The 27,696-nt window shown below is 43.8% G+C and overlaps 1 protein-coding gene across 1 annotated transcript in view; it reads left to right on the top strand.

Annotated features, from left to right (window-relative positions):
* The first annotated feature begins 612 nt into the window (after positions 1 to 612).
* Positions 613 to 27,696, top strand: part of GAP43 (growth associated protein 43) — a 55,100-nt gene continuing 28,016 nt past the window's right edge. Inside the window, exon 1 of the mRNA XM_083437234.1 lies at positions 613 to 925. Within this exon, the coding sequence (XP_083293360.1) occupies positions 896 to 925 (30 nt within the window). The 5' untranslated portion in view covers positions 613 to 895. The remainder of the gene's footprint in view (positions 926 to 27,696) is intronic.

Raw genomic sequence — 27,696 nt, 5'->3', positions numbered from 1 at the left:
GCAAGCGACCCCTCGGGTAAGCACATAACAGGATCCTACCCATCTTAAAGACAAGTGATTCCGCCGTCCATGCAATTGCATGGTGCTTCCCGGTTGCCAACGTGTTTGTGAAATCTGCCTGTACTTTTGTTATACATGCCTGTGGCTGAAGGGTGCAGCCCACCCTCAGGGCTGTCTTCCAGTCTATACATCACGTCACGTTGGTAACACACTGCATGCATTAGCTGTTCTTACTACTTTTCTTTTACACAGACACACCTCTGTGGCCCCTGCTTGCTCCTTTCTCTAACCACTACGGTGTGAATGAGTTCTGCACCTTTTCTTTTTTAAAGGACCCACTACGAAACACAGCTGCCTTTTGACAACCATACGTTGCCACACCCCCTGAGCAGTCTGCAATGTTCTCTCTCTCTCCCCCCCCCCCACGCCCACCCCGCAAATTTTGTACAGTGGGGAAGTCGCCGGGTAATTGGGTCCAGATTGGATAGGTTTAAATATTCATGAGGCTGGCAGAGGACTTGCGAGGGGGTGGCTGCCTTGATAGTGGTGGTGTTGGTGGTGGTAGGGGGCTGGGGGTGGGGAAGTGACTAGTCACTGAGAGCTGCCAGTGAACAATTCTGGGAAAGAGGGAGGGAGGGAGGGAGCGAGGGGGAGAGCGAGCGAGAGAGCATGTGTGATGAGCAATAGCTGTGGACCTTACAGTTGCCGCTAACTGCCCTGGCGTGTTTGTGAGAGTGAGGGTGTGCGTGTGTGTGAGTGTGTGCGAGGAGCGAGAAAGAGGGAGGGGAGGGAGTGGAGAGGGTGGGGGGAGAGATAAGAGAGAGAGAGAGAGAGAGGAGGAAAAAGGAGAGAGGAGAAGGAAGGAACAACAAGGAAGAAAGGGGACAATACAATCATGCTGTGCTGTATGAGAAGAACAAAACAGGTAGAGCTGAAGATTTTATACCTCTTTTCCGCCGAGAAATTCCTAAGACTTGTGGGCTTAATGTGCGTTGGATCTGCGTGCAGGAGAGAAAGAAAGATTCCCTTTTCCCCTTAATATAGGAAACTGCTTCCTTTGCAATTCTTTAGCATCTTCCCACGAAAGGCTCAGATCACACCCCTTCCATGTATGCAACGGAGGGGTGGTTTTTCCTCTCTTTCTCTGCCTCCCGTGGAGTTGGCGGGTGGGTGGGTGGGTGGGTGGAAGGCTGCCTAATGATCAGAACTGGGGAGCAATAAGGGGGATATCCTTGTTAGACACACCTGGGGGAGGGGGGTCGTGGGAATGTACGTGGCATAGGATTGTCTATTTCGGATTTGTCGAGGGTGTGTGGATATGGATGGGAGGAAGGAGAGAGGAAAATGGGGGAGCGTCGAGGCAATTCCCTTTCATACACCCCCTTCCCGAGATACCATGTGAATCTTAGCTGAGAGATGCTTTCTGTCTGTGATTGTTCTAATAGAGACTAGAAGGAGCTTGGAAGATGGGTGTAGGTTTTCCTTCTCCTCCTTTTCTTTAAGCAACTTAAAGAAGAATAGCTCTACCATTCCCCCCATTGCCTTTTAAATTTTTTTTCTTAGGGGTGGGGGAAACAAATGAGCTGCTAGGATAGATTAGGGGTGTGGGCTGGGGTTCCCTCTGCAATTCCTTTCAAGCCGGGGACACTTGGACAACTGTGCACCAGCTGGTAAAAGAGACAGAGGACCACGCCTCTGTTAGCTCTCAGTTATGGTGGGATGGGGAAGATGGAACAGTATATGAACTTGGTGGAAACTGGTTAATTTCTTGTTGGCCCACAAGGTTTTGAGGGGGGGGGGGAAAGCAAGTGGGGTTTTGCGGAAAGACTGAGAAGGCATTTCATTTCCAGCAATTAATGATAAAATGGTAAAGACGCCCTCAGACAGCCTTCCGCCCCTCCCCTCCACACACCTTTAAACTCCACTGCTGGTCAATGGTCAAGTCTGCTCCAAATCCTTCTTTGTGGAGAGGAATTTATCTTATTCATCATGTGGTCTAACTTCTGATTTATTCAAACTGGACCAGGATTTTGGTGTCTTTGATGTGTGGAAAATGGATTTTGTATATGTATAGGTTTTAAAAGAGAAATCTCAGTAGGTTGTTTTTTTTAAAAAAATAAACCTGGCAGCTTCCTTCCAGTATATCAGCTTGTTCCATAATGCAGCATCTAGGGTGTTGGGTGGGTGGAAACTGTGGTGTTTGAAATGGTTATTTGTGACTACTGAATATCTGGATTTTGAAAAGCGGCATGCCTTTCCGAGCCAACATATATGTTAGAAAGGTGGTCTGGAAGATCTCTAGGGTGGGGCTGGTGAATGGGAACTTCCACTTGCAATAGCATCTATTTCCGAATGTGTGTGTGTGTTTTAGACACACTCCAGTTGGTGGTACATTCACTAAATCCTGAAGCAGAGTGGACATAGAACATGTTGCAGTCAGCCAGCAGAGCATATTCAGTAGCCATATGTGGGATGAAAAGGCAGCAGGAGGAAGGCAAAAATGACACAGCAGTGAGTGGAGAGGCTTAACACATTTTAAAATAAGGTAGCAGCAGCCTCTGAAGCTTTTGGGAGTGACAGGCTTGTGAGAGGAACAGTCACCATCTTTTCAAAGGAGAGCACATGGCTAATATCCTACCCACCTCATGGTTATGCTCTTATACTTTTTCTATGTATGTGGGTGGGTTTTTATGCTTCCTAGTTTTCATGCACATTTATAAATCTGTGCTGGATTAAAAAAGAAAAGAGAAAGGCACTCTTTCAGACACCAGCCACACCCCTTTACACACCCCTGAGTGCATTTCCAGGGACGCAACCATACATAGAGCATTTTCCCACACATCTAAATATACCTATCAATATACAATTCAGTGCACATACTTTTGCAGACACAAAGAGACACACCCATGCACATACCCACTCATTCATACACACATAGACATAACTGCACACAGGTGCAAACCTCTCTTCAGACACACCCACACATGCATACCCTGAGAGTTATACTGCTTGCGCGCATACACAAATCATGCTCACAAAACACATGAAAGTTCAAACCTATACCTTATAAACCAAACCTGGAGAAAATGAAGGAACCCCTCTCTTCCCATCCTTGACCCCCTTCCTGCTCTTCCTTTCAACTATTCAGGAAAGGAAAGCCAGATAACAGACGACCGTGATCTGAAGTGGGTGTTTCCAAATTTAAGGGAGGTTTATTTGCTTCCTGGGGAATCCCTTCCTGTATTTTTGCTTGCAAAAGGACAAATAGCAGAATCCTTTTGGGGGCTGTGAGTTGGGTGTGGGTGGACTCTGAAGTACATATCTGTTTCCATGCATCTATGTTGATCATATGTATTTGAATGTATATGTGGTATTCTAGAAGGATAGATGTAGAGACACATATATCCAATTTTAGCCTCCCCACTTCAAAATCTATGCCTATAGTTTGTTTGTGCCTGTATCTGGAATGCACAGAATGAAACATTATACCTAACTGGCCTTGCAGAGGCACTACCTAGATTTTTAACACCTTGGCGGTTGTATGCCTTTAAAAAAACCACCATCATTAAAATGCTGAAAGGTGATGCAGAAGATGAATTGGAGATTAGGTTTGGGTATATTTCGAAGATAAAATCCTAAAGTTTATGTTGTACTCTGTGCTTGGAAATGTGCCTTATATATATGTTCCATTAACCAATGGCTGTGCTTCTCCTGTTTTCTACTATATATTGGAACAGACAAATACTATGTGGCTAAAGTGCTCAGTAATGGATGGAATGGGTGATTAAATGAGAGCTAGCATTTCCCACTTGTAGGTGAGATGATCCTTGCTTTATTCATTGCTTCCCTGATGCAATACACTTGTGTTTGAGAGAAAGAGAGGTTTGAACCCTGCCACACCCATGAAATCAAAGGAAGGGGAGGGGTACAAGGAGGAGGTGGAAGAAGAAGGGAGAGCCTGCATTTCTTCCCTCTTCCACAGGAGTAGCGTGGACAAGCTAGGCTCTATCTATCTATCTGGACACTGTTTAATGCAACTGTAGAGCAATCAAAGGTTAGGCAGCTGTTTCAGCAGTTAGTGTTGGATATTGTAGTGCCTTTTAAAACACCAGGAAGGCAGAAAGGTACAGGGGAAGATGGAAAGAAAGACAGGAGTAAGCACCAGAGAGGAGGTTTTATTTCTTCAGGGTATCACCCGTCTCACTTTTTTTAAAAAAACCCTTACTTATGCTGCATAATGCAGAGGTTGCAAACTTGCAAGGGGTGATATGTACCTTTAAATACTGAGGCAGGGAGGAGGTGAAGCCATCTCCCTTCTTTGTGGGAGGGAAACTCAAGCATCTGCAGCTGATTCCCCCCCCCCCCCCGGATATAATGGGCTACAGCAATATCATCAAATAAAGCCCACAGAACTATATCACTTGGCACTGCCTGTAGATCATGGCTAGAGCTTATCTTGCAGACAGACATGACATGTGGCATCTCAAAACTTTTAATTTTAGCTTGAGAGGGTTTTTTTGTGGCTGGAGGCTTTTGAGGATCTTACGTTCCATCCATGACTATTGTCTTTGAATATTTCTTACAAATCAAGCATCTGCAGGGAAATACTCAATCTCAGTTCTCTTCCTCCTCTCTCCCTCCCCCTCCCCTCCCCTCCAATTTCTGAACTCCTTGGTTATTATAGAAATGGATTTTTCATAAATCACTTAATGTAACCCATCCCCCGTTGCATAGATGAGCTTCCCAAGAGGTTTAATTGAAAGCAGTTCTTCCATAAAGTAAAAGGGAACCAAGATGGTTAGTGGAAGATGTCATCCTTTCCTTGTCGGTACAACTTTCCCATCAGCATTCATAGCCACATGTCAGAACTAAAGGGGCGTTTGTGGTTCTTTGAATTTGTATTGAATTGTATTGAGTTACAGAGTGCAGACATAAGAGTTTTTAAAGCATATTTCATAAGGGAAATAAAGCCCTTCCCAAGAAACACCTTGAAAACATGGCTATGCCAGCACATCTGTCCATAACCACACCCACAGTCATGATTTTGAGCTGTTTCTAGAAAAGATATATGGTGTAGGGCTTTCTTTCTTAAGCTGAGCAAAAGAAAGCAGTTTTTCAAATGGAGATCGTCTTTCCATGTTGGAAAGGTTTTCAGAACTTAGAATTCTCCCAGCCACTTCTTCAGTCAACACCACATTTAGGTAATATGTATAACCTGAGGCTGTCTTCCTGTGTGAGGGTAAGATGATGCCACTGTTGCAAAGACAATGTCCACAGATTATATGAATTCAGAATACACCCCCTTGTCTGCAGCTCTTTTATGCTGTGCCTATCTTTTTCACATTAGGTGTGTAAAATACTAAGACCTTTGACCCTCTCTTTCTGTGATTAGTTTGTAAAACAGTTATCCCATGCTGTGGGGGGCATGGCTCTGCTGGTCAGAGGCTGCCTCGAGTGCTTTGCCTTTCATTGTGCTGAAGGGTGTGGATGGTCCAAAACCTCTGCTTGTTCTGTTCTTAATATGTGCATCTATAAATGATTGACTTTCTCAGTCACACAGGGAGCATATAAACTGCAGGTTCCAAGTGGCTCACACTGAGAAGATGTTTGCAGCCTGGGTAGTCTCTTCCTGCCCCATGGCGTGATTTTATGCACAACTCCTGAGCTTTGTTTTGTCCCACACCACAGAGGCATACATTATCAAAGGGCTCCGCTTCTCCCATGATCTTTGAGTTTATAACCTGCAGGCTCCTTCTTGCTGCTGTGTGTCAACTGAGAGTTTTTGACATCCCATTTTGAATGGGTTCATATACCATCAGGGTGCAAAGTTTTTCAAAAAAAGGACATTGCATTGTATATAGAACTTGCCCATGCCTGACTCCCATAGAGGCCTAGTTTTCAGGACTGCCATCTATTTGTAACTCCCCGTGAAAGTGAGCAATCAGAAGTAAGGGTCATGACTGCTCTTTGCAATGGTACCAAGTGACTGAGTTCTGGCAGAAGGGGGTTTAATGCAAAGGGAAAGGATTTGGTTCACACCAGTGGTTGCTACCAGAAAAAACTACTCCATGTTGTCTTGCCTGTAATCTGCAAGAGTCACAGCATATGGGTCATGTGAATTACTTCCTCACCTGGTTACATCCCATGTCTGCACCAAGGGCTCCAATGAAGGCATGGCGTTAGTGTGGAAAGGAATAGCACAAGCAGAAAGTGTCATATGATTCAGCGCTTGTATATCTTACTGCTGCACTGTGCAGACCAACTACTCAAGAACAATTTTGGAGGGGCCCATGAGGCTACAGAGAACCATGCCAGAATGGGGCCTAACTCACTCGCTGTGGAATGGGTTTCCACAGGCAGCAATCAGCAAATGGATGAAGCAGCCTGAGACCACATTTGTCAGAGCATGAAAACAGTTGCTAATACCTAAAGGGAGTGACTTTCAGGGATGTCTGATGATAGGCCACATTCCCCATGACCTGAAAGCTTCATGTGTTACAAGATGTGTCAGAAACCACACTGAGGAACTTGACAAGGTACTTGAAAGGCAATAGAACGTAAGCAGCCTCCTATGCAAGAAGGGTGGTTTGCTTTGTGTTTTTCCTTATAGAAATGTTGGATAAAGATGAGAACTATTTCCTGAGTTAGTGCCTGACGTGCTCTGGTTCATGGGGTCACGAAGAGTCGGACACAACTAAACAACAACAATTTCCTGAGTTAACATCCAGTTAGGATGAGAAACAGAGCAACAGATGTTAGAAAGTTACAATACTAAAAAAAATGGAAGATTCAGAATCACACTAGTCAACAGTGTTCACACAAGTAAAAAACAACAAACAAGGGAAATGTACTCTTCCATGTTGAATGGTATGCCTGTACCTAATCACACTGAAACATTTCTACATGTTATTGACTCATCTTGCTATGGAATGTGTGTTTTCCCAAGCAACACGATTGGGGCCAATTCCATGGGCCTTTACTTCTCAATCACCACCATGCCTGATGGGACTGTAATAATTGTCTGGGTCTTCTTCACCTGACCACTAGCCCTTTCTCATGTGATTATAGTATTCATACACAAGCTGTAGTTGTACTGGATAACAATGCAGCAGAGCAACCTCTATGCAATTGTGCACATGTGAAGGAGGCCTGGGGTGAAACGAAAACATGGTTTGCTAAAAGGAAAGGAGCATATGGGTCGGTGGCATCAGGTGGGTGGGTTTACACAGGAATCCAAATTCGTTTGGAAAAGCTTCTGGCCCAGCTGAGATAGGCAGACTAATCTTATGCATATCTATTAAGAATTAAGTCACATTACATTTACATCCGTAGTTTCCTCCAAGGAGTTCAAGGTTGCACACATAGTTCTCCTCCTCATTTTATCATCACAACAACCCTGTGAAGTAGGTTACGCTGAGAGTGAATAACTGGCCCAAGGTCACCCAGCGAGCTTCATGGCAGAGTGGAGATTGGAACCCTGGTCTCCCAGGTCCTAGTCCAGGACTCTAACCACACTGACTCTCACATTGCTGCCACATACTAGTAGAGGTTGGGAAGGTATTCATTTCATACCTTCCCTTTTAAGGTCTTTGGATCTCCCCATGGAGCTCCATTTTATAATCTGAAAATGATTGCTGTGTTTAAAATAATGTGCAGTTTTGGACCAAGGGAGAAGGAAACAGTTTCACATAATTCTAGAGCAATGAAACTGTAATATACAGAAATTTGCTGCAGGTCTACAGAAAGTATTCCCCCCCCCTTGCTACAGAAAGTATTTCCCCTTGCTACGGAAAGTATTTCCACCCCTCGCATAGTGGTGCGAGAGCCCCTTTTCTCTGATGCAATCCCAGGGCCTGTTTAATTCCATGTGGGTGATGCAACCCCATGGTCAGGGCCCTTTCCCATGGACTTCCCCTCCTGTCTAGGTACCAGTCAGGTGGGAAAGACTCGTGTGATGTGATAGGCTCTCCTCATGTGCATAATCAGATGCCTGGAACTGCTTCATGGGGAAGCAGGCCCTATGCCACTGCTGCTGTGTGTGAAGATCTTGAAGTGGACGGCTGAACTTTGGAACTCATTGCTGATAGGTTTGATAATTCCCAAATGACTAAAATGCACGCATATCAGAAATGCAGTGCCTAATACTGTGAAGATGGCGAGGGAGTTCTTGCACTTTGTGATACTTGTACTTGAGTGGAAAATGGTATTAGTATTGGTCCTGTTTTCACACTGTGCTTTAACTCAGATCAACAGAGATTACTGAGCTATGCCCACCATTTTGTTAGCCATTAGTATTGAGACATCTAGGTTAGGGTTGCCATATTTCAAAAAGTGAAAATCCAGTCAGAAAGGTGGTTGAGCTTTTCTTTCCCATGTCTGGCAACCCAAAGATCCACATTCTGGTTCTACTTTTCTCCTGCTGGATTTCCGCTGAGCATGTTTCTCCCTGCATGCCAATCTCTCTTTCTATGACTCTGAGCTAATACTTCGCATGGGGATTCTGCGTTTTAATTTAGACAACATTTGCATAACTGTTTTGAATTCCTAGATGCAAAGTCACACATGTTTTCACCGAGAGTCTTTTGTGTAAGGGGGAAAAAAGCCCACAATTTTGCTTCTCGGTAATTTGTGAAAACATTAATTACTGGATATAGCTTATTACCAGACAAGTGCTGTCCTGGCTGCATCTCATGGGGAAGAGATGGGCAAAAGGTAGAGCTTTGAGTGCAAAGGAAGCTTTAAAAAGAAAAATCAATGAGAAAGCAGGGAGAGAGTAAGAGTTACTGCATTTGTAGGATTGGTTCCTGAGTCTCTGGGCCACCGATGGTTCATGGTTTTTGCTGAACAAAGGGAATCTGATTTTGATAGATTATGATAATTCTCTTTATTGGGTTGTATCCAGCTAAGTTCTACTTAGTATTCTTGGGTACAAATTGTTGTTGTTTATTTATTTTGTGTTGTTGCAGCAAAATAATCCTGTGGTGTGTATATGGTGCTATACACGTTTATTTTATTTCTTTGAAAATCATTGACTGATGTCATCAATCTTGTTCTCGTGGACAGAGATTTTTGGAATAACCCAGGCCAGAGTAATAGCAGACTCTTTGTGGTATGAGGTGTTCAGTGATGATGCATGTTGCATGGGACGTATGAGTCAGTTCTACTATGGATCTGCAATTCCATGTGCTTCTGCCCAAACCAAATGAAAGCCAAAATGTGATATCTTCATGTCACTATGTGAGAGTGGATGATGTCCTGTCCTGTGAGGAACCTGATGCCACAAGGCTTTGTCCTATGCAGCATCACTTACTTTTTCATGAAGATAGGTGCTGCAGCTGAGTTACTGGTACTCTTCCCTGCCCTAGAGCTTTTCCACTTACAATTTACAAAGCAATTTCCACATTGTTAGACTCTGCTTCATAGACAGCATCTCTCCCCTTTCTTGCCATTACGTAGACAACCCATCCTTCCTGTTCATGGTAATGCAGCATCCCTGTGGGAAAACACACCCATTTGCTTCTGTGGAAAAATAGCATTGGGAAAATATTGATTTAACTGTCTTTGGTGCAATAAAGGTTTTGTTCTTCTTGAATAAAGTTAATAGCACTGTCTCCTGCAGCTCTTCATTTCCTTTTGCACACCCATCTGTTCTGCTTCCGATTGTTTTTCCTCTCCTGTGTGATTCATGTTTCCAGGTTGCTAATCCCTGCTGTGGACCTTGTGCATACTTAGCCCTTTTATCTGGCCTGTCTTTTTTCTTCTGCCTTTGTTTCTCTTGTGGCCAGTTTCTTTGAACAACCCATCTTCGTTCTGCTTGATACTAAAACGATGGAGGTGATTATACCTGCAAACCTTCCACGGAGCCTGTGGGTTTTTGTTTTCTGTGTTGCAAGCTACGTGAATTTACGCCCTCCAACTGGAGGAAATACATCACTTCGTCTGTGGGCAGCACCATAACTATCAGACACTGCGCCACCCAAGCAAGTCTGAAATCGTCATCTCTAGGGTGGCTTGGCTGGTCAAGGATGAGGGCTTGCTATGCTGCGACAGGCCAGTGTTCTAGGCCAGCATTCTCTCGGCTGACAGTGGCAGATATAAGCACAGCATGATGGTTGACAAGCACAGCGTGATGGCAATACCCACCCACTGTCATTAATCCTCAGCATCTGATAGGCAGAGAAGTGATGTCTCTGAACATGGAAGTTGCAATTTGGATATTATGGCTTTCTATAGCCATCAATTGACCTATCCTCCGTGTGCTTATTTTATCTGCTGAAGGCAATAATGTCCTGTGAAAATGAGTTCCATAGGTTAATTATATGTTGTGTGAGAGAGTAATTTCTTCTTTGTCTTACATCTGCTGTGGATGGCCTTGGACCTTTTGTATTTTGAGATTGTTGCCCTTTATTTACTCTCTTCACACTAATCATGTTTCTCTAAAACCTACCCCTTGTCCTCTCTCGGTCTTCATTTTTCTCCTAAGCTAAGAAGCCCTGTCTGTTTCATTTTACATTCTTTTTTATTATTATTAAAAAAAAGACCCCTTCCAGTGTTTCTACATCTTTGTTTATAATGAAAAAGGAGGTGAACGTTGTCCAGAACTGCATGTGTTGCTCTAAATGAAGATTATGAGACTGGTTGTTTAATTTTCCAGTCCTTTTCATAATGATTTCTACCATTATTATTATTATTATTATTAGTAGTAGTAGTAGTAGAAGTAAATTTGTATACTGCCCTATACCAGCGGTATACCTGTGCCTGCACTAATGCTGCACAAAAGTGACCCTCTGATGAGGTTGCTGGCTGATCATGCTCAGTGCATACTTTGAAGCCACTCTTGGAATATTTGGATATGGCTACTCTGGTGGATTTGGTTCCTGCTCATCTTAGGACTTACTGTGTTATCCTAGCATTTTGTTTTGAGCAGCCAGTAATGTGCTCCTACATTCTTACATGTTGAAGTCTTACATGTTGAAGGTGGACCATATCACATGCTTTTTCTAAACATCGTATTATAATTTGTAGCACACACCCCAGAATGTATGAGAACTGTCCTGCCAAATAAGAACAAAGGGCCATCTATCCCTGTGTTTCTGTTCCCCAACAACAGTAGCCAGGCAGATTCTAACAGAAAGCTAAGAAATATGGCACTGGTGATAGTGGCACTGGCTTCTTCTTCTCATCATACAACTCCCTAAATCAGGCATAGGCAAACTTGGCCCTCCAGATGTTTTGGGACTACAACTCCCATGATCCCTAGCTAACAGGACCAGTGGTCAAGGATGATGGGAATTGTAGTCCTAAAACATCTGTTTTGCCTATGCCTGCCCTAAATTACCCTTTTACTCTAGCCTTCACTACGGTGGTTAGAGCTTATGGGAGTTGTAGTCCAAAATGTCTGGAGAGCACTTGGTTGGCAAAGGCTGCTTCGTTAATTCACACAGTGAATAGCTGAACTATGGTATTCATTCCCACAAGAGGCAAAGATAGCCAGCAGCTTGGATTAGACAAATTAGTGGAGGATAAGGCTATCAATGGCTTCTAACCCTGATGGATACATTCTGCCTCAGCATGCTTCTCAATACCTGTTGCTGGAAACTGCAAGAGGGGTGCATGCTGTTATGTTCAGATCTTGCTTCTGGGCTTCCTAAGGGCATTTACTTGGTCACTGTGAGAACAGACTGATGGACTAGATGAGCCACTAGCCTGATCCAGCAGCAGACTCTTCTTATTCTTAGTGTGAGCATTCAGAAGACCATTGCTAATTTGTTTTGTTACCCAGCCCTTCATCTTCTAGTCTTTTTATTCTGCACCACCTCAGTTGGTTTGGAGATCTCACCCCATGCCTTACTATCATGCCAGACGGTTACATAATTGTGAACCTACTAAGCGGAACTTAGTTGACCACCAGTATGGCCTTTGAACTCTACACAAGAGTTTCATCTGTCTATACTTGTGGCTGTCATTGCGTTATAATCCACATAAAGTGCATTGCAATAATCCATTTGTAAGGTTACCAGTGCATGCCCCCCTTTAGCCATGGTATCCTTGTCCAGGAATGGCTGCAGCTAATGCTGAAGCTGGTAAAAAGGACTCCTAACCACTAAGGCCATTTGAGTTTCCAGTGACAATGATGGATCCAGGAGTATTCCCAAGCTATATGCCTGTTTCTTCAGAGGGAGCGCAACCCTGTCCACAACAGGTAACTGTTGCAGGAGGTTGGCTGAGATAACCCTCAGGGTCCCTTCCAACTCTACAATTCTGTGATCTCAAACAGTAAACGTTTCACCCACAAGGCCTCTAACTTATCAGGATTTAGTTTCAGGACCCTGTCACATTTTTTTCCCAAGTGAATCTTTCCCCCTACTGTGAAAAATATCCTAGTTGATCTGAACCACTGTCGAAAGCTGCACTATGAATGTAATGGGTATCACCTTTCCGGCACTGATGCTTGTGAGAGGACAAATGTATTGCCCTAAGAGGATTGCACCACATACTTTTCCTGAATGTTGCTATATATCTGTAGCATCCTAAGAATGTAAGAGCTGTCTTGCTGGATCAGAATAAAGGGCCATCTGGTCAGGCATTCTGCTCCCAACTCTGACTTGGCACACAAATTGGACATGGTAGAGACAGCCTTTATCATAACAGTTCCAGAGTTTCCATTTTGTAATGGAAATGTTAATGTCACTATAGGTCCTGTTTGGCTCACCTAATATCCCCCTCCACTCCCATTTTGTATTGTCTGAATTTGCAAATTGGCAATGCAAATGGAACCTGAGACCATTACGCCATGCTATTTGTTCTAATCAACTGATAATCTAGGGGCACTAATACACATTATAGTGTCCATAAAGGAAAATTAGCTTCCCTTCACTTGAAGCAATAACCGATAGAGAAATTTGCTATTGTCTGTTGATGGCCCTGTTATTTATTAATATTTATTTGCTAACCAATTTGGAAGTCAGACCACATAACAGACCAAATAATCTCTTGTCAATGTACCTCCATCCACTCACGTCCCTTGCCTTCTGAGCTGTCTGGCTGCTCTTAACCTTTCTGCAGTCCTCTCCAACTACCCTTAGACGTCACTCCCCTAAACCTAATCAGCACTCTTCCAGCTGCTGCTTGTGTCTTGGGGGAAAGGCATGGGAAAGATGAGGGTGCGGGAATTCCCTTGGTTGACGTATGATCAAGCCAATTGAGCTCCTAGTAGGTAGAAAGCTCCAGTTGACAACCTGCGCATGGTTGCACTCAAGCCCATCACCTACCCTTTTGGCCCCATCACTTGATTTAGGTCTCCCCTACTGCAAAAAAGCTAATGCTATTCTAGGCCACATCAACAACAGTATAGTGTCCTGGGGAAAGGAAGAATAGTACCACTCTATACTGCCTTGGTCAGCCCACACCTGGGGTACTGGGTCTAGTTCTGGGTGCCACAATTTAGGAAGGATATTGACAATCTTGAATGTGAACAAGATGATCAAGGGCCTGAAATCCAAGCCTTATGAGGAATGGTTGAGGGAGTTGGAAGTCAATTAAATAGGCCTGTTGGCACAAGAAAAGTATTCAGTAGGTTCCTAAGTCTTAGCAGTGAGGAAGCCTGCCAAATCTTATGGTATCTGGGATTGGGGGGAGATTTGGAGTTTGAAGTACCCTGATCCCAGTTTCCACAGCCCCAAACTTCCCCATACAAATTTAGTGAAGCGGAAGCAGAATAAACAAGTTCCTGCATTGTACAACTTCGCAGGGCCGGAGAAGCAGTCACTGCAGGAGCCGAACAGTTTCCACTTACTACCCCTCTTCTCTGGCTAGGAAGGGACAGCAGAACACTTGTGTGTCTCCCTGAAATGGGCTTCACAGAACATCCTTCAAGGACAGGTGCTATAGTAGTTCTTTTTCTGAGCCAGGCACTGGAGCAGGAGCAAAGGAGCTGAAATAGAAGCAGTTCTCCCCGGAGCTTCTCCCTGGAGCTCAGCTTGGGAAGGCCTACTGTAGCCCAGGGGGACTGACCACAGCCATCTGCTTGAGATGGTTGCTTGCTAGTTCGAGCAGAATAACTGAACTTGCATTGTCATGATCTCTCTCTCCTTTTGTAGGTTCCCTCTCCCCCACTTTACCAATCTCACATTACTGGGTGTTGCCACTGGATGCTGCCATTGGCTGCTATCTGTTTGGCACTGACCTGTGACAGGGCCTTCTTGGTGGTGGTTCTCCACTTGTGGAATGCTACCTTGGTGAGCTGTGTTGATCTCCCTTAGGAGGAGTTCTCAAACATTCCTGTTAAGCCAGGCATTTGTTGGTTAAAAGATGCTATTCTTGGCAACGTTCAAATTAAATTATTAGCGATGCTTTTAAATATTCTAACATTTTACATCTTTTCAGATGTTCTTAAAAGTTTTAGGATGTTCCTATTGTTTTTAAATGTTTTAAGTATGTTTTTTATTTTACTTTTAATTGTGTTGTTTTGTTGCTTTGGTGCTTGCTGCCATGGGCTCTCTTGGCAGTAAGGGCAAGAAAGAAATTTAATACATACATACATACGGTACATACATACATACTAAATTAAATTCTTGGTGGGAATTGGCATTTATATAGCTGCATAAACATGGTAATTTACAGAAATGAGTGCAAATCAAACCAATTTTTATATATTGACCCCTTCTAAATTTGTGAGAGAATGGTGGAAGGCAGAATGAGATTTGAATGGATTTCAATGCATCTGCTCCAGAATGATGCCTTTTAATAGATTCAGATCGCTATACAAACTAGTAAGTGACAACAAATTGAGCAATTTGATCTCCGTTTTCTTAAATACCATGGCAACACGGTTGAGTACCAGATTTCAAGGGCCAGGTCAGTTCCCAGAATACAACTGCTTCAACAGAAATAACACAAGCAACAAGATAGAACACCACTGCTTTTTGCCTACAGCTTACAGTTGAGGGTGTTGTCATGCATCACAATGGAACTACAAACTGTTGTCAAGAGTGATCTGCTGGGAAGAGCAAAGAAGTCACAAGGAGCTGACCTTTGCTGGCACATAGACAGCTGGATAACCTAAAAAACCTACTCACCGCTTAGAAACACATATTGCCAAATTTATGACAATAAATTGTAACAGACCAAAATGTTGACTATGGCCTCTGATACTATGTTTTGACTCAGTGGTACTGTCCATTGTACCTGTACCTGCATGCCTAACAATGTCAGCAATTTGCATTGGATAAATACCCTATCTTTTAAATGTAGTGACTGGGCACAGATCATATACAATGAGCGAGAACACCAAGAAAGGAGTGGTGTCCACAGTACTGGACACAGTATTGCTGATGTGAGTTACAGTTCTTTGGAACATCAAATTATGTGGATGCATGGAACATATGACAACTGAGCAGGAGTTCAAATAGAAACTCCTCAGTATTCTGGAATCAGAATAAAAAGTGAAGAATTGTGTCTGTCACAGATTATTCTGTCGCTATTTTTTTACAATTTTCATAGGAAACATTCCCCACTGAATGGATGCTAATTTAATTATTAAGGAGGCTGCAGTCACAGTCACTATATTCAGATCTTCATTCTAGCAGAATAGCAGCAGCTAATGTGGTGTCTTCCATATTCTGTGAACTGCAACTCCCATTGGCCCAAGCCAGCATGATCAATGGTTAGGAATGATACGAGATGTAGTCCAAAATAGCTAGAGGACATCACAATGTCCTTACTCCTAGAATGTGCATGGTGGGCGGGGGCAGGTTAACTGCATGCCAGCCTCCGTTCCTGACTTACATATGTTTACTGTCACTACCCAGAGGCCTGCATGCACCATTATATGTGCAGAGGGCTTTTCTGCATGACCAAGAACCCTGTGCTTTCAGGTTCCCCCAACACAAAGACAGGCTTCTTCTTCTTTGTTGTAATCTTCTTCATTCGCATGGTTTGGGGTGGAGCCAGGATGTGACTCCTCCCATGCATTCTTTGGAATCTATTGGAATAACCTTCTAGATCAGGAACAATGATCAGCAATGGTCAGTAGTTTAGCAACAACCAAAGGGCCAAAGGTTCCTCATACCCAATCCCAGACTCTAGGAAAAGGGCTGAGCTATGCTAGTATATAAAGGGACACGGGTGGCGCTGTGGGTTAAACCACAGAGCCTAGGACTTGCTGATCAGAAGGTCGGCGGTTCGAATCCCCATGACGGAGTGAGCTCCTGTTGCTTGGTCCCAGCTCCTGCCAACCTAGCAGTTCGAAACCACGCCTAAGTGCAAGTAGATAAATAGGTACCGCTCTGGCGGGAAGGTAAACGGCGTTTCCGTGCACTGCTCTGGTTCGCCAGAAGCGGCTTAGGCATGCTGGCCACATGACCCGGAAGCTGTCTGCGGACAAACGCCGGCTCCCTCGGCCCATAGAGCGAGATGAGCGCCGCAACCCCAGAGTCGGTCACAACTGGACCTAATGGTCAGGGGTACCTTTACCTTTACATGCTAGTATAGACAGATTTGGAGAGAAACACAGGATTGGTTCAGTACTGGTCCAGTAGGCTTTAAGACATTTCCTTCCATTATGACTACAATTTAACATATCTGCTTCTAAATGTCTGCCACTTTCTTTCTGCTCTGGCCTTATGCTCATCACTTCCTGTTCCCTTTTGTGTGTGTGTGGTTTGCTCTGCTGCAGACATGTTTATTCCGAACAAGTTAGCAACATGCCTAATTATCCTTGCTGTAAGCATCCTGTGTATCATTAGCTCCTTCTGCTGGGGTGATTGTTCATTCATTTCTGTAGAGCAAATACGGCTTCGATGATCAAAATAGGAGGGAGCATAATCAGACTGACACATAAATCCCAGTGAGAAATATGGCGACATGAAGCTATATGATAAAGTGGGCCTGGGGCACTTTTCAATAGGTCACTGGGATACTGGAGGCAATACATGGCCATCGATAGCCTTCTCCATGAATACATCAAACACCCTTTTCAAACCATGTTGGTGGCCATCTCTGCATCCTATGGCTTGAATTCCATTCTATGTGTGAAGAAATGTTTCCTTTTGTCTGTCCTGAATAATTGCCTTTGTATTTTCCTCCTAATATACTCTAACATGTGCCCTCCCTCCCAATGCTAGACATGGGTGGTATTATTGAACTAAACAGTTGGGTGAGCAGAATGACTTCCGCTTGCACAGCAGGGCTGCCCTCTTCTCTTCTCCCTGCATACGCCCCGTACCATTCCCAAATCTGCTCTGGAGGTTTGAGGGAACCCAGAGGACAGATTTAGGGCGTGAGCTGGTAGAGGAGGAAAGTTATTCCTCTTGTGCAAGGATATAGCTCTACATAGCTGTCAACCTTCCCTTTTTTTGCGGGAAATTCCCTTATTCCAGCACCGTTTCCCGCTGCTATCCCGGATTGTTAGATATCCCGTAGACTATCCCCAGGACAGGTGAGGCTGTTGATCCCTTATTTTCGAGGCTGCTGATCCTTTATTTTCAAATCTGAAAGTTGACAGCTATGTAGCTCTACACTGAATATGACCTCTGGAGTCAATGTGATGGTGCTGCCACCAGTGTCCCTTTCCTGATTAGCCCATTTTCTTTTTTGCTTTTGCCTCAATCTTGGTCACTTTATGCTGGGGGTCAAACTAAATATGCCATTGTGAGAACGCAATTAGCACACACGTGTTAATTACATAAATAGCAGCTGCAGGGGCCCCAGAGCAGCTTCAGGACCATACAGGAGGGTAGAGAACTTATTCTTTTCTTGCCACATTCTGAACTAAAACCACAAAAAGCAGCTTCAGAGAAGAATTGAAGGGGAAGCCTCCCTAGGGAACATTGCTGCTTGAAATGCAAATGGCAGCTTTGGAAAGCCAATTTTGTCAAGTTTGTGACAGGGAAACAAAAATGTGCGTGTTCACTGCATCCACACAATTAAAGTTGCACCTAGTTTGGCTTTCCCCCCTGACAAATTCCATGTATAATTTTGTTGCTCATTCACCCAGTCTGAAGAGATCTTTTTCTCTTCAGTCCACTTAGGTATATACACCATTCTAAATACTTGATGTCATCTGCAAACTACGCTACCTATCTATACTGTTTTCTTCTACTGTGGTTACTGCTTAAAGAAACAAATTTTCAATCTATAAGAGGTTTACAGAAGATACAGAGAAAAGGAGAATTACCCAGATAATCCATCCCAGCTGCTTTTAGCACTGTATAGTTCCAGACCAGCATTTGTGAAGTAAACATGGGCCTACAACAACAGCAGAAGAAAAGTCATTTGGAGGAGGGTGACTGTCAAGGGAAGAGTTAAGCACATACATTTCCCTCATGCTACCTCTGCTTCAAAGCCCTTTGCAGTGGTGGGAGGACTTCGTGTGGAAGGTTAGCCCAAGAAAGTTACAGCCGCATGAGAGTGACTTGTACTTGTTCTAATATCCTTGCATACCATCCCAAAGTGAGGGGCTGCACTTTTCTGGAATCTGCTGGTTCAGGGTTCTCCCCACCCCCTTTTCTTGGAGGAGAGTGTTGAAGAAAAGAATACAGGTGAACCCTGTGAGAATGCTGAGAGATAATGCAAATCAACCCTTTCATTTCACACACCCTGTCCCTCTCTGTCCCTCCCCAGTTTACAGGCACCCACTGATGGATCTCTTGCAAAAAAACCAAGACCAACTCTTGAACCATTTTCCTGGGGGAAAGCCCTTCCCTCCAGACCCCTGTGCTTCTTAGCTTTATCCATGCCAGCATTAGCTGCACTTGCTCACAGTTCCGCTTACCTGTAATGTGGCCCTGGGGCAGCTGGTAATGGAACATGTACAGTGCTTTGCTCCCCCTTGGCAGTTTCTCTGTCAGAAGTGCCCTCGGGCTTTTCTTTGTGCTGGAACCTGAGCAGGAGCTAGCTGTGTCCTAATTGACATTTCCAATTACATTCCTACTCATGCTCTACTGTTCTCTCCCTTCCCATGGAATTCAGAAGGCTTGATTCAGTCAAACATGCTGAGAATGTAAACACGGACTCATTTCAATACACTTGAAGCCAGCTAAGAACCCTCAAGAGAAGTATTTGGGGTCTGTACTTTGTGGGGCATATATTGGGCCCTGTATATTTTTCAACATTTTAGCAGTCAGGCAGTTATGCTTAAAAACCTAAACCAAGTTTATTCAATTCCAACACTAAGCACCTTGAGATCCTGTCCATGGACAACTTGGCAAGTCGCTAGTCTGATAGAAGACAAATGAAACTGTTTAAGAATATATCCCCACAAAGGTCAAAAACAAATAACTTTTAAAAAATAAATTATTTGCTTTTCTATTTTATCTTGTCGACAACACATCCTATGACTTTAACATAGGTCAAAAACAAATTTCTGATAGGCTGGACAAGAAACCAAAGAACTTTTCTGAGCCCACAAAAAAGCCATACTGTACGTAATCAGTATTTTATTCTGCATCTTTGCTCTGACTTCTCAGTTAACGTGCAAATATTTTGAGGCCGTGTCTGAGTTGATAGCTACTGTGCACATAAAGAATGTTCATATCCGTAGTCACCAATGCTGTGGTTTTAAAAGCATCTTGGGATAGGCTTAGAACATATAAGGAGCACAATAGACGCTCCGTGTTCTCTGCAGGCTGCCTCATCCCCTTGCATAGCATGTCTGGCCATAGACACACCTCCTGTGTGATTAGTGGCAGGTTAGTCCTCCAGTCTATTGTCTGGGATGGAGGAAGGAAGGAAGCTTTGCTGAAAGCAGCCACGTATTAACACATCAGCATCCAAATCAATATCTTCCCTGACAGGACTAATTCCACAGAGACATGCTGCCGCCAGCCACGCTGTAAGGGAAAGCCATGCCGGTCCGGGGGAAATGCAGATGTGGAGGTGCCTGGGACCATGGCAGTCCTGGGACTAACACAGCTGGTGTGTAGGAATCGCCGCAAAGCTGCATGGTTTGCTAGGGGGAAATGCCCTTGTATCAAGCTTGGACAGGTTTGTCTCCAATTTCCTGCTTCAGTATCGCTTGTCTGTGTGCAACCCTCCTGCATCACCCCTTTGGTTCTTTCTCTTTGTCATTGTCTGTACCGTTTTGCCTTTTGCTCTTGCTCATCTTCCTTCCTTTCTTCTCCTCAAGGTCTTGTAGCACATATTCTTTCCTTCAACCATTTCCCTCCCATCTTTCTCATTGACTTCTCAATCCCAGTCAATCCAGGGTGGCTTTTGCAGGCAGGGGGGAGGAAAGGCGTGGCACCTGTTGCTTATGTTTGTGCTGAAAGGGTGGACCTTCCTTTCGGCTTGTAGTTGCTGCCAGGTGTCGGGAACGAAGATCCAACTGCACATCCCGAACCCGTCCGCCAAGCTACCTGCTTCCCCAGCCGTTGGGAATTCACCTGCCTCCCCTTTCCTCTAATTGCTTGGGATGTTTGTTTGATTTAACGAACCCGTAAACACCACCTCAGAATGTTAATTGCTCCTATTTCCAGTGACACAAATTAAAAACACTACCACCACAAACAGAGCACAAGCAAAACAAGAGCAGGGAGGATACTTTGTTGAACTTGGCACCCTTCTGTTCAGTGGATGGAGTGAACTTTGCCATCAGCAGCAGTAGCTCATGCTCCACCCTTATAAAGCAAAGTTCAATGTTCAAGCATCCCAAGAAGAACTGGTACCCAAGCATCATTTCTCTGGGCACATCTGGTGTAAACTTGTAATATGGGCCCCTTTCCACTTCCTCTCAGAATGCTTTGCCTGCCTGATTTATTAAATAGGGTAGGTTGTTTGATGTCCTTGAGCTTTTTGATTAGCTCCCTTTGTTGGAACTGCTTAACCAAGGCTGTAAACCAGGCAGAAGCAAGCTCGGCCCTCCAGATGTTTTTGGGACTACAATTCCCATCATCCCTGACCACTGGTTCTGTTAGCTTGGGATGATGGGAGTTGTAGTCCCAAAACATCTGGAGGGCCGAGTTTGCCTTTGCCTGCTGAAAACTATTGGAGGCAGAAATCAAAGTTCCATCTCCTACAGATGCAGCTATTTCTTGTACCTTTGGGGGATAGGATCAGGAAAACTGCCCTTTTCCATCACTTGTGGATGCTCTGACCATAGTAACAACATCTGCCCCGGCATAGAAGAATCCTGCTAAGAGAGCTGCAGGGCGGAGGAGGCAGAAGCCGCAGTCTTCTATCCTGGTGCCTTCACACTATTTAGCTGGGTTAAGCGCAACTGTCCTTGGTGCTAAATTGCTTCCACACCTCAGAAAGCGTGAAAGGTTTTTTCCTACCTCCTGTGCCCATGTTTCGCTATTTTAGTAGATACAGTTGGCAAATCTTTTCCCTCTGCACTTCATTCTCAGCTATTAGATATCAGTCATCTTTGATTTTTATAACATGATCCCTTTCGTTCTGTCTGACAAAACAGTTGTACGGGGGATCCTTTGGATAAGGCTGAAAATTTTTGTAGTTGCTTTAATTAGTATTTGTATCCCTGAGCCACTGCATGTGTGGGTGTATTTGATGATGTGTGTGTACATACTTTTTAAATTAATAAAATAATGAAAATGAGAAAAAGGTGGCTAGTTGCCTCCACTCCCCAAGTTTTACAAGGTAGGAATCTTAGATTGTCTCTGTTTCTTGAGAGGGATAGACCTACCTACTAGAAAAGGGAATTATCCCTCTGTGAATCCTCCTACTCCATTACTAATCACCCTGAATAATGGGGAAAGGTACATTTTGCATGTGACAATTCCGTTCCTCCACCCCTAGTTATTAATTACATAGGGAGCTGCCTTATATTGGATCACAACTCCTTGTTTTATCTTGTCTGGCATTTTATAGTTGCTGTCCTGAAACGGCAATGGCTGAAGATGCCAGTAGTTGAACATTGGACCCTCTGCGTACAAGGGATATTCTCAACCACTGGTCCTACTTCATTGTTCATCTGAACCTAGGAATCTGCATAGAATTAGGAAAAGACTCACAAAAAGGGCCGAAATTCCTTACGAGCTGCCCTTGTTCCATGGCTGGATGAGCGGGAGGCCTCAGGTCCTCTGAGAATTGGTTTTGGATATTGCATCAGAAGCACAAGGTTTGCTTGCTTACAGAAGCCAAGCTTCTCTTACAATGCCCAAACCGATTCTTATAAATGTCTTCTCCATTTATTTCACCGGAACTCCACCTGCCCCCCCCCCCCAGCCAGGGGACTTTGCTCCCTAAGATTTTTCTCCTCAAATCTTGTTGTTCAGTCTCTCTTACTTCTTTACAGGATTATGAAACCTATCATTTATGATCAGTGCTCTTCCAAGGTGTTTGACACCTCCACATTCTTCATTTACCCCTTTTCAAGTCACGTGCCCCTCCCCCCATCACTTTATGCTTCATAAAACCAAACGATTGGATCCACGCACTTGAATGTAGGTCCTCCAGATACAAAGAGTGGTTGGTTGTGGCCACACAGAATAAGTGAATCACTTCACCTTTTTCACCTGTGAGGCTGGTAAAAGAGCATCTACCTGTGCATTTCTGCTGTATCTTCCTCCTAGAGGGAGGAGATGAAAGTGTTCTTCTCTTCCATGGGAGGAATAATGTCAACCCAGACTCCTTTGTTGTTGGTGTGCTACCTGCTATGGGATCAATGGGGGAAGATGGCTCTGGTAGTTCCTCTGGTAGTCCTTGTTGCTGAAACACATTCATTCTTCCCCCTACCAGCCCTGTATTAACCTGAATTACCTATCAGAAGCAGAGATGCTTCAGTGTCCTGTACCTTCTTATTGTAATCCAGGAAGACAGTGGAAGAACAGATGGGAAAAGATTGCTGCATTTCAGTATACAGAACTGTTGGAGAAACACACACAACAGTAGAGGGTGAGGTAGCGAGAATGATGCCAAAATAATGACTGCATTCTCTCCTGAACTGGGAATCTTAGATAGTGAGTCATGGATTTCATGAAAAAGAGGTAGAAATATTATGAAGATTGTAGGTTTGATAATGTGGATTGGACAATGAGGTTAACAAGCCTGAAAACAGTCCTTTGGGCAACTAGTAGAAGTCATTTTGACAAGAGATTCCTTGGAGGAGGTTTGGGGGCATGAAAGAAGAACAGAGTGTTCCCTTCTTCCAATATATGACAGAAAGGACTCTGGGGAATACATGTAATGAGGACTTTCTTTCTTTCTTTTTTTGTTCAAAGAAGTTTGATCAATAGTGAATTTTCTCAGGGCTGCCAACATTCTATTTATGAAATCACAGGTCTTGCCATCTTAGTGTTTTTTTCTATACCTCAACCTCCTAAAATTTAAAATAGTCTTCAGGTTTTAGAAACTGAAAGCTTATTTTAAAATGCTTCGAAATGAATTACTATTCTTTAACGTCAGGTTGTTATTTTGGAAGCGCGACTTACAATTTTAAAGCTATCCTCTGCTGTACTAACCATGCAACATATGCAGACTGCCTCACAATACACTTTCCCCACATTTCAGGTGAATTGTTGCTCTATGGATGCCTCCAGACTGCCAATATTCATTTAAATACTGGCAAATTGAGGTTTGTGAAGTTAAAGTGGATTAAAGTGTTCTGACTCTCAGACACAACAAACCCACTTTCAAACACAACACAAAATAGACTTTTTGCTGTAAGGAAAGTTATGGGAAAATGTGGGATGACATTATATTGGCGGAAAGCCATATAACCTTGACACAAACAAATCAGGGTGAGAATGCTCAGTGAACAATGGACATCATACAACCTCCATAGAAACTTTGTGCAAATGAATCAGAATGAATAAGCAGGTTTCCAGAAGTGACCTGTGTTCATGACAATGCTGAACCAGCTTTTCTTAAATTACTAGAATGTAAGATACTGAGATCAGCAATGTCAGTTCTGTAGAGCTCCAATGGACCAGGAGGGTCACTGGGGAGACTTCTTGGAAAAATATTTGAGTCTCAGAGAAGCCAACACTCATGGGTCACTAATCACCTTTTCTTAGTCAGCCATCCCATCGCCCTAATAATCTGCAGGCACTCACCAGCTTAATGTCTGTCCCATCAACCCATAGCAGCATTTTATTCCTGTTAATGCTAGCAGGGCATAATGAGGCAGGCAGGAAAGTCAGCACCAAGCAGGAAAGTGACACACCAGCAGCATGGATCCAGGCTGCACAGGATCCCCCTGGCCACTTAGCAGCTGGGTATCTGACCTAACACCTTCCTCTGTTGCTGCTGGTGAAGGCAAGGCCTCCTTGGCTTTCCTCAATCACTTGCACTGCAGTGGTAGTGGAGTCCTATCTGCTGCAGCTCACCCAACACTGCTGTCCACATCTGATTTATTGGTTTTTGTTTGTGGATGGGGATGTGCATTTGCATATCTCATTGAAAGTGATCAGTGAAGACAGATGGCTCCAACAAGCATTCTGCTGTGCTTTTGAATGTGCATCAGACTTGTGCTGTAAAGTGATACATATGCAGAAACATGCTTATTTGTGAGGCTTTGCTTAGCTGCATTGGTAAGCCTGCCTCTAAGTGGGAACCACACTAAATTGCCTTTGTGTGAACCTGTCCCTGTGTTTAGCTCCTTAGCCTGGAACAGTTTGTGTCATGCTGGACAAACCCCTTGACCATGTTGCATCTGCTTTCCCATGCTGCAGGTAGTGGTGACTGATGTCCATTGGACCTGGTGGGGCATAAGGCAAGGGACCAATGACAGGCACAACCATAGCCAATGACAGGCAGAGCCAATTAATTTTAGTTTTGTTCCCATCCTCTTTTCTGCTGAGTTCTACAAGGGAAACACTGAGACTGAGAAGGATGAAACTTATAGGCAGCACCACCTGCTGGTGGAGACTGAAGTCAGATTGTGATTGGTGGGGCAGTGTTCCATTTGCACTAAAGGAGAGATCTCCACTGCCTGTAGGGCCGTTGGCTTTTGAACGCCTCTTGCCTTCAGAGCTCTCAGCTTTCAGGCTGTGTATTGCTTCCTGACCACCACCTGGATTCTAAGAGCCGCCATATTTTGTGGGGACAACCCCATTCCTCTTCTTGTCCTCCTAAAGAAGAAACCAAATAAAAAAAAAAATCCTTCCAGTAGCACCTTAGAGACCAACTCAGTTTGTTATTGGTATGAGCTTTCTTGTGCATGCACACTTCTTCAGTTTTCGTGTGCAGATATGCACACGAAAGCTCATACCAATAACAAACTTAGTTGGTCTTTAAGGTGCTACTGGAAGGATTTTTTTTATTTGGTTTCAACTACGGCAGACCAACACAGCTACCAACCTGTAACTCCTACAGAAGGAGATTGAAAAGCTATTTCAAGTGTGGCTTTCTCCCCCAGTGCATTCAAACAGAGCTTCAGATAGCTGTGCTGTGCTTTTCATCCTGCAGGATTTCCCTGGGGCTGTGAAAGATCTCCAGGCGACGAGCTTGCAAATGGGTTCTTAATGCATTCCAAGATGCCCATTTGAAAGAACAAATGTGTATGTACAGAACATTACCTTTGGGAGCCCCACTGGAAATTTCAGGATGGATATTGAAAATGGAGAGGCCATCAGATTCATCCAGCCTAGCACTGTTGACTCTTACCGGCAGCAGCTCCCCTGGGTCCTGAGTAGAAGAAGGACTTTCCCATTACTTTATGAACATCAAAAACAACAAGAGTGCTGTAGCCCCCTAATGACTACTATCGTGCTATAAGTTTTCATAGACTGGAGCCCACTTCACAAGATGTATAAAGATGCATACTCAGTTTCAAATATATATTTAAATTGTATTAAATTAGTGGTGTGTGTGTGTGTGCGTAAGCAGTGAAGTTGGAGGAAAATGAAATGCAAGAAACAGTGACAATTACAATTCAATTGGAGCTATAATGTATACAAAACAAGTGTAGGTGATAAAACAATCAAGATGGTAATGCTGAGTGAATTAACACCTGTAGCAGGATATGAAACCATACTCTACTCAGATCCATACTCAGAACCATACTCTCTACTCAGAACTGAAATTCTTGATTAAATATAATCCAGGAGTTTCACATTGGAACCCATCCCTTGGAATTCCTTTGTTCACATTTGGCCTCTTCAAGATCAATAGCAGAGCATCCTTGTAGAATGAAATGTTTTCCCACAGGTTTCTGAACACTACCGTTTCCGATGTCATATCTGTGCCCGTGTGATTCTTTTCTACCTGGACTAGGCTGTTTGCCCTGTGTAGAATGTGGAAGGGCATTTCTGACCGATGATAGTAATGTATATGATGAAGATGAACAAGTAAATTGACCCTTGATGATGTGGCTGAAATTTTAGGTTCCTGCAATTGTGTTGCCTGTTAGGTGTGTTGGGAGGACAGAGTTGGCATCTGGGTCAGCTGCAAGCTGCGGTTCCACAGGTTGTGTGGGCTATTGTTGCTGGTCAGTAGCTGTTTCAGATGAGGGAGATGTATGTAACCAAAGACTGGCCCACCAACCATGGGCCAGGAGAACAAAACATGTTTGATCTCACTGCTTAAAGTTCTCCCTGTGTGGCTCTATACTGTGAATTACACTACGCATCTGGTAGATTCTAGCTCACAAAAGCTTATTTGTTATTTGCCACAATACTGGTTGTCGTTTTTTGTACTGCAACACAGATACTCTAGATACCCTCTGGAAATTGCCTTATATCTACCCCAGCATTGTGTATTCTAATGGGCAGAAGCTCTTTGGGGTCTTAGGCAGAGACTTTCCCCACTGTCTGCTACATGATCCTTTTCAACAGAGATGCTGAGGATTGAACCTGAGACTTGAACCTGAGACTCGCTGCATGGCAAAGCATGTGCTCTGCCAATCAGCTATGCCCCACCCTGCCCAGCCCATTTAAATTTTGCCTCTGCTTTACCACAAACTCTTTGCTAATTACCTCATCATAGTATCATGGAATTTTAGAGTTGGAAGTAACCACGGGTGTCATCTAGGCCAATTCCCTGCAATGCAGGAATCTTATGACCAACATGGGGCTCAAACCCGAACCCTGAGATTAAGAGTCTGATGCTTTACCAACTGAGCTATAGAGGTCTGACGAGGTCAGCCTCTCATCAGTCTGCTGTACTCAAGGCTGGTGAATTACTAAGAGAAAACAAATATGTACATAAAAAGGGATGGCATTTATTCATGTGTAGAAGTCAAAACAGAGCTATCCATCATTTAATACCACTTTAGGAAACATTTAAAGCAACTTAGTGCTTATGTTTGCACTAGATAGAGGCTGCCAGTGTGCACTGTAGGTCAGGTCATTTAAAACCACACTTAAAAGAAACCATCTGATAAATGTGCCCCTTGTTTTGGAAACAAAAGGATAGTATTTCATGATAAATATGTTCAGGTTGTTTTATTTATTTATCTAGAGTATTTATAGGGCACTCTTCAGCAATGCTCTCAGAGTGGCAGCTTGCAATAAAATAATCAAACCACAATGCAATACAATGAGTCATAAACATCTCAATAAAACAAGACACAGAGGAGCAATAAATTAAGATAAAACAGTAACAGTAAATCTCATCAAGCACTTAAAAAACCTGGGCAAATAAAAAGGTTTTTACCTGGCACAGAAAAGAAAACTAGGCTAATGCCAGGTACCTCTACTGGTAGAGGGGATTCCAGAGAATTGGTGCCACAACAGAAGAGGCCCCTTGTCTTGCTGTCACCACCTCATCTCAGAAGATATGTTGGGAAGGGCTGTTGCT

The sequence above is a fragment of the Podarcis tiliguerta genome, assembly GCF_965153285.1.
Source record: "Podarcis tiliguerta genome assembly, chromosome: 4".
Lineage (NCBI taxonomy): Eukaryota > Metazoa > Chordata > Lepidosauria > Squamata > Lacertidae > Podarcis > Podarcis tiliguerta.
The sequence above is the reverse complement of the archived record's forward strand: the minus strand, read 5'-3'. Positions and strand labels throughout refer to the sequence as shown.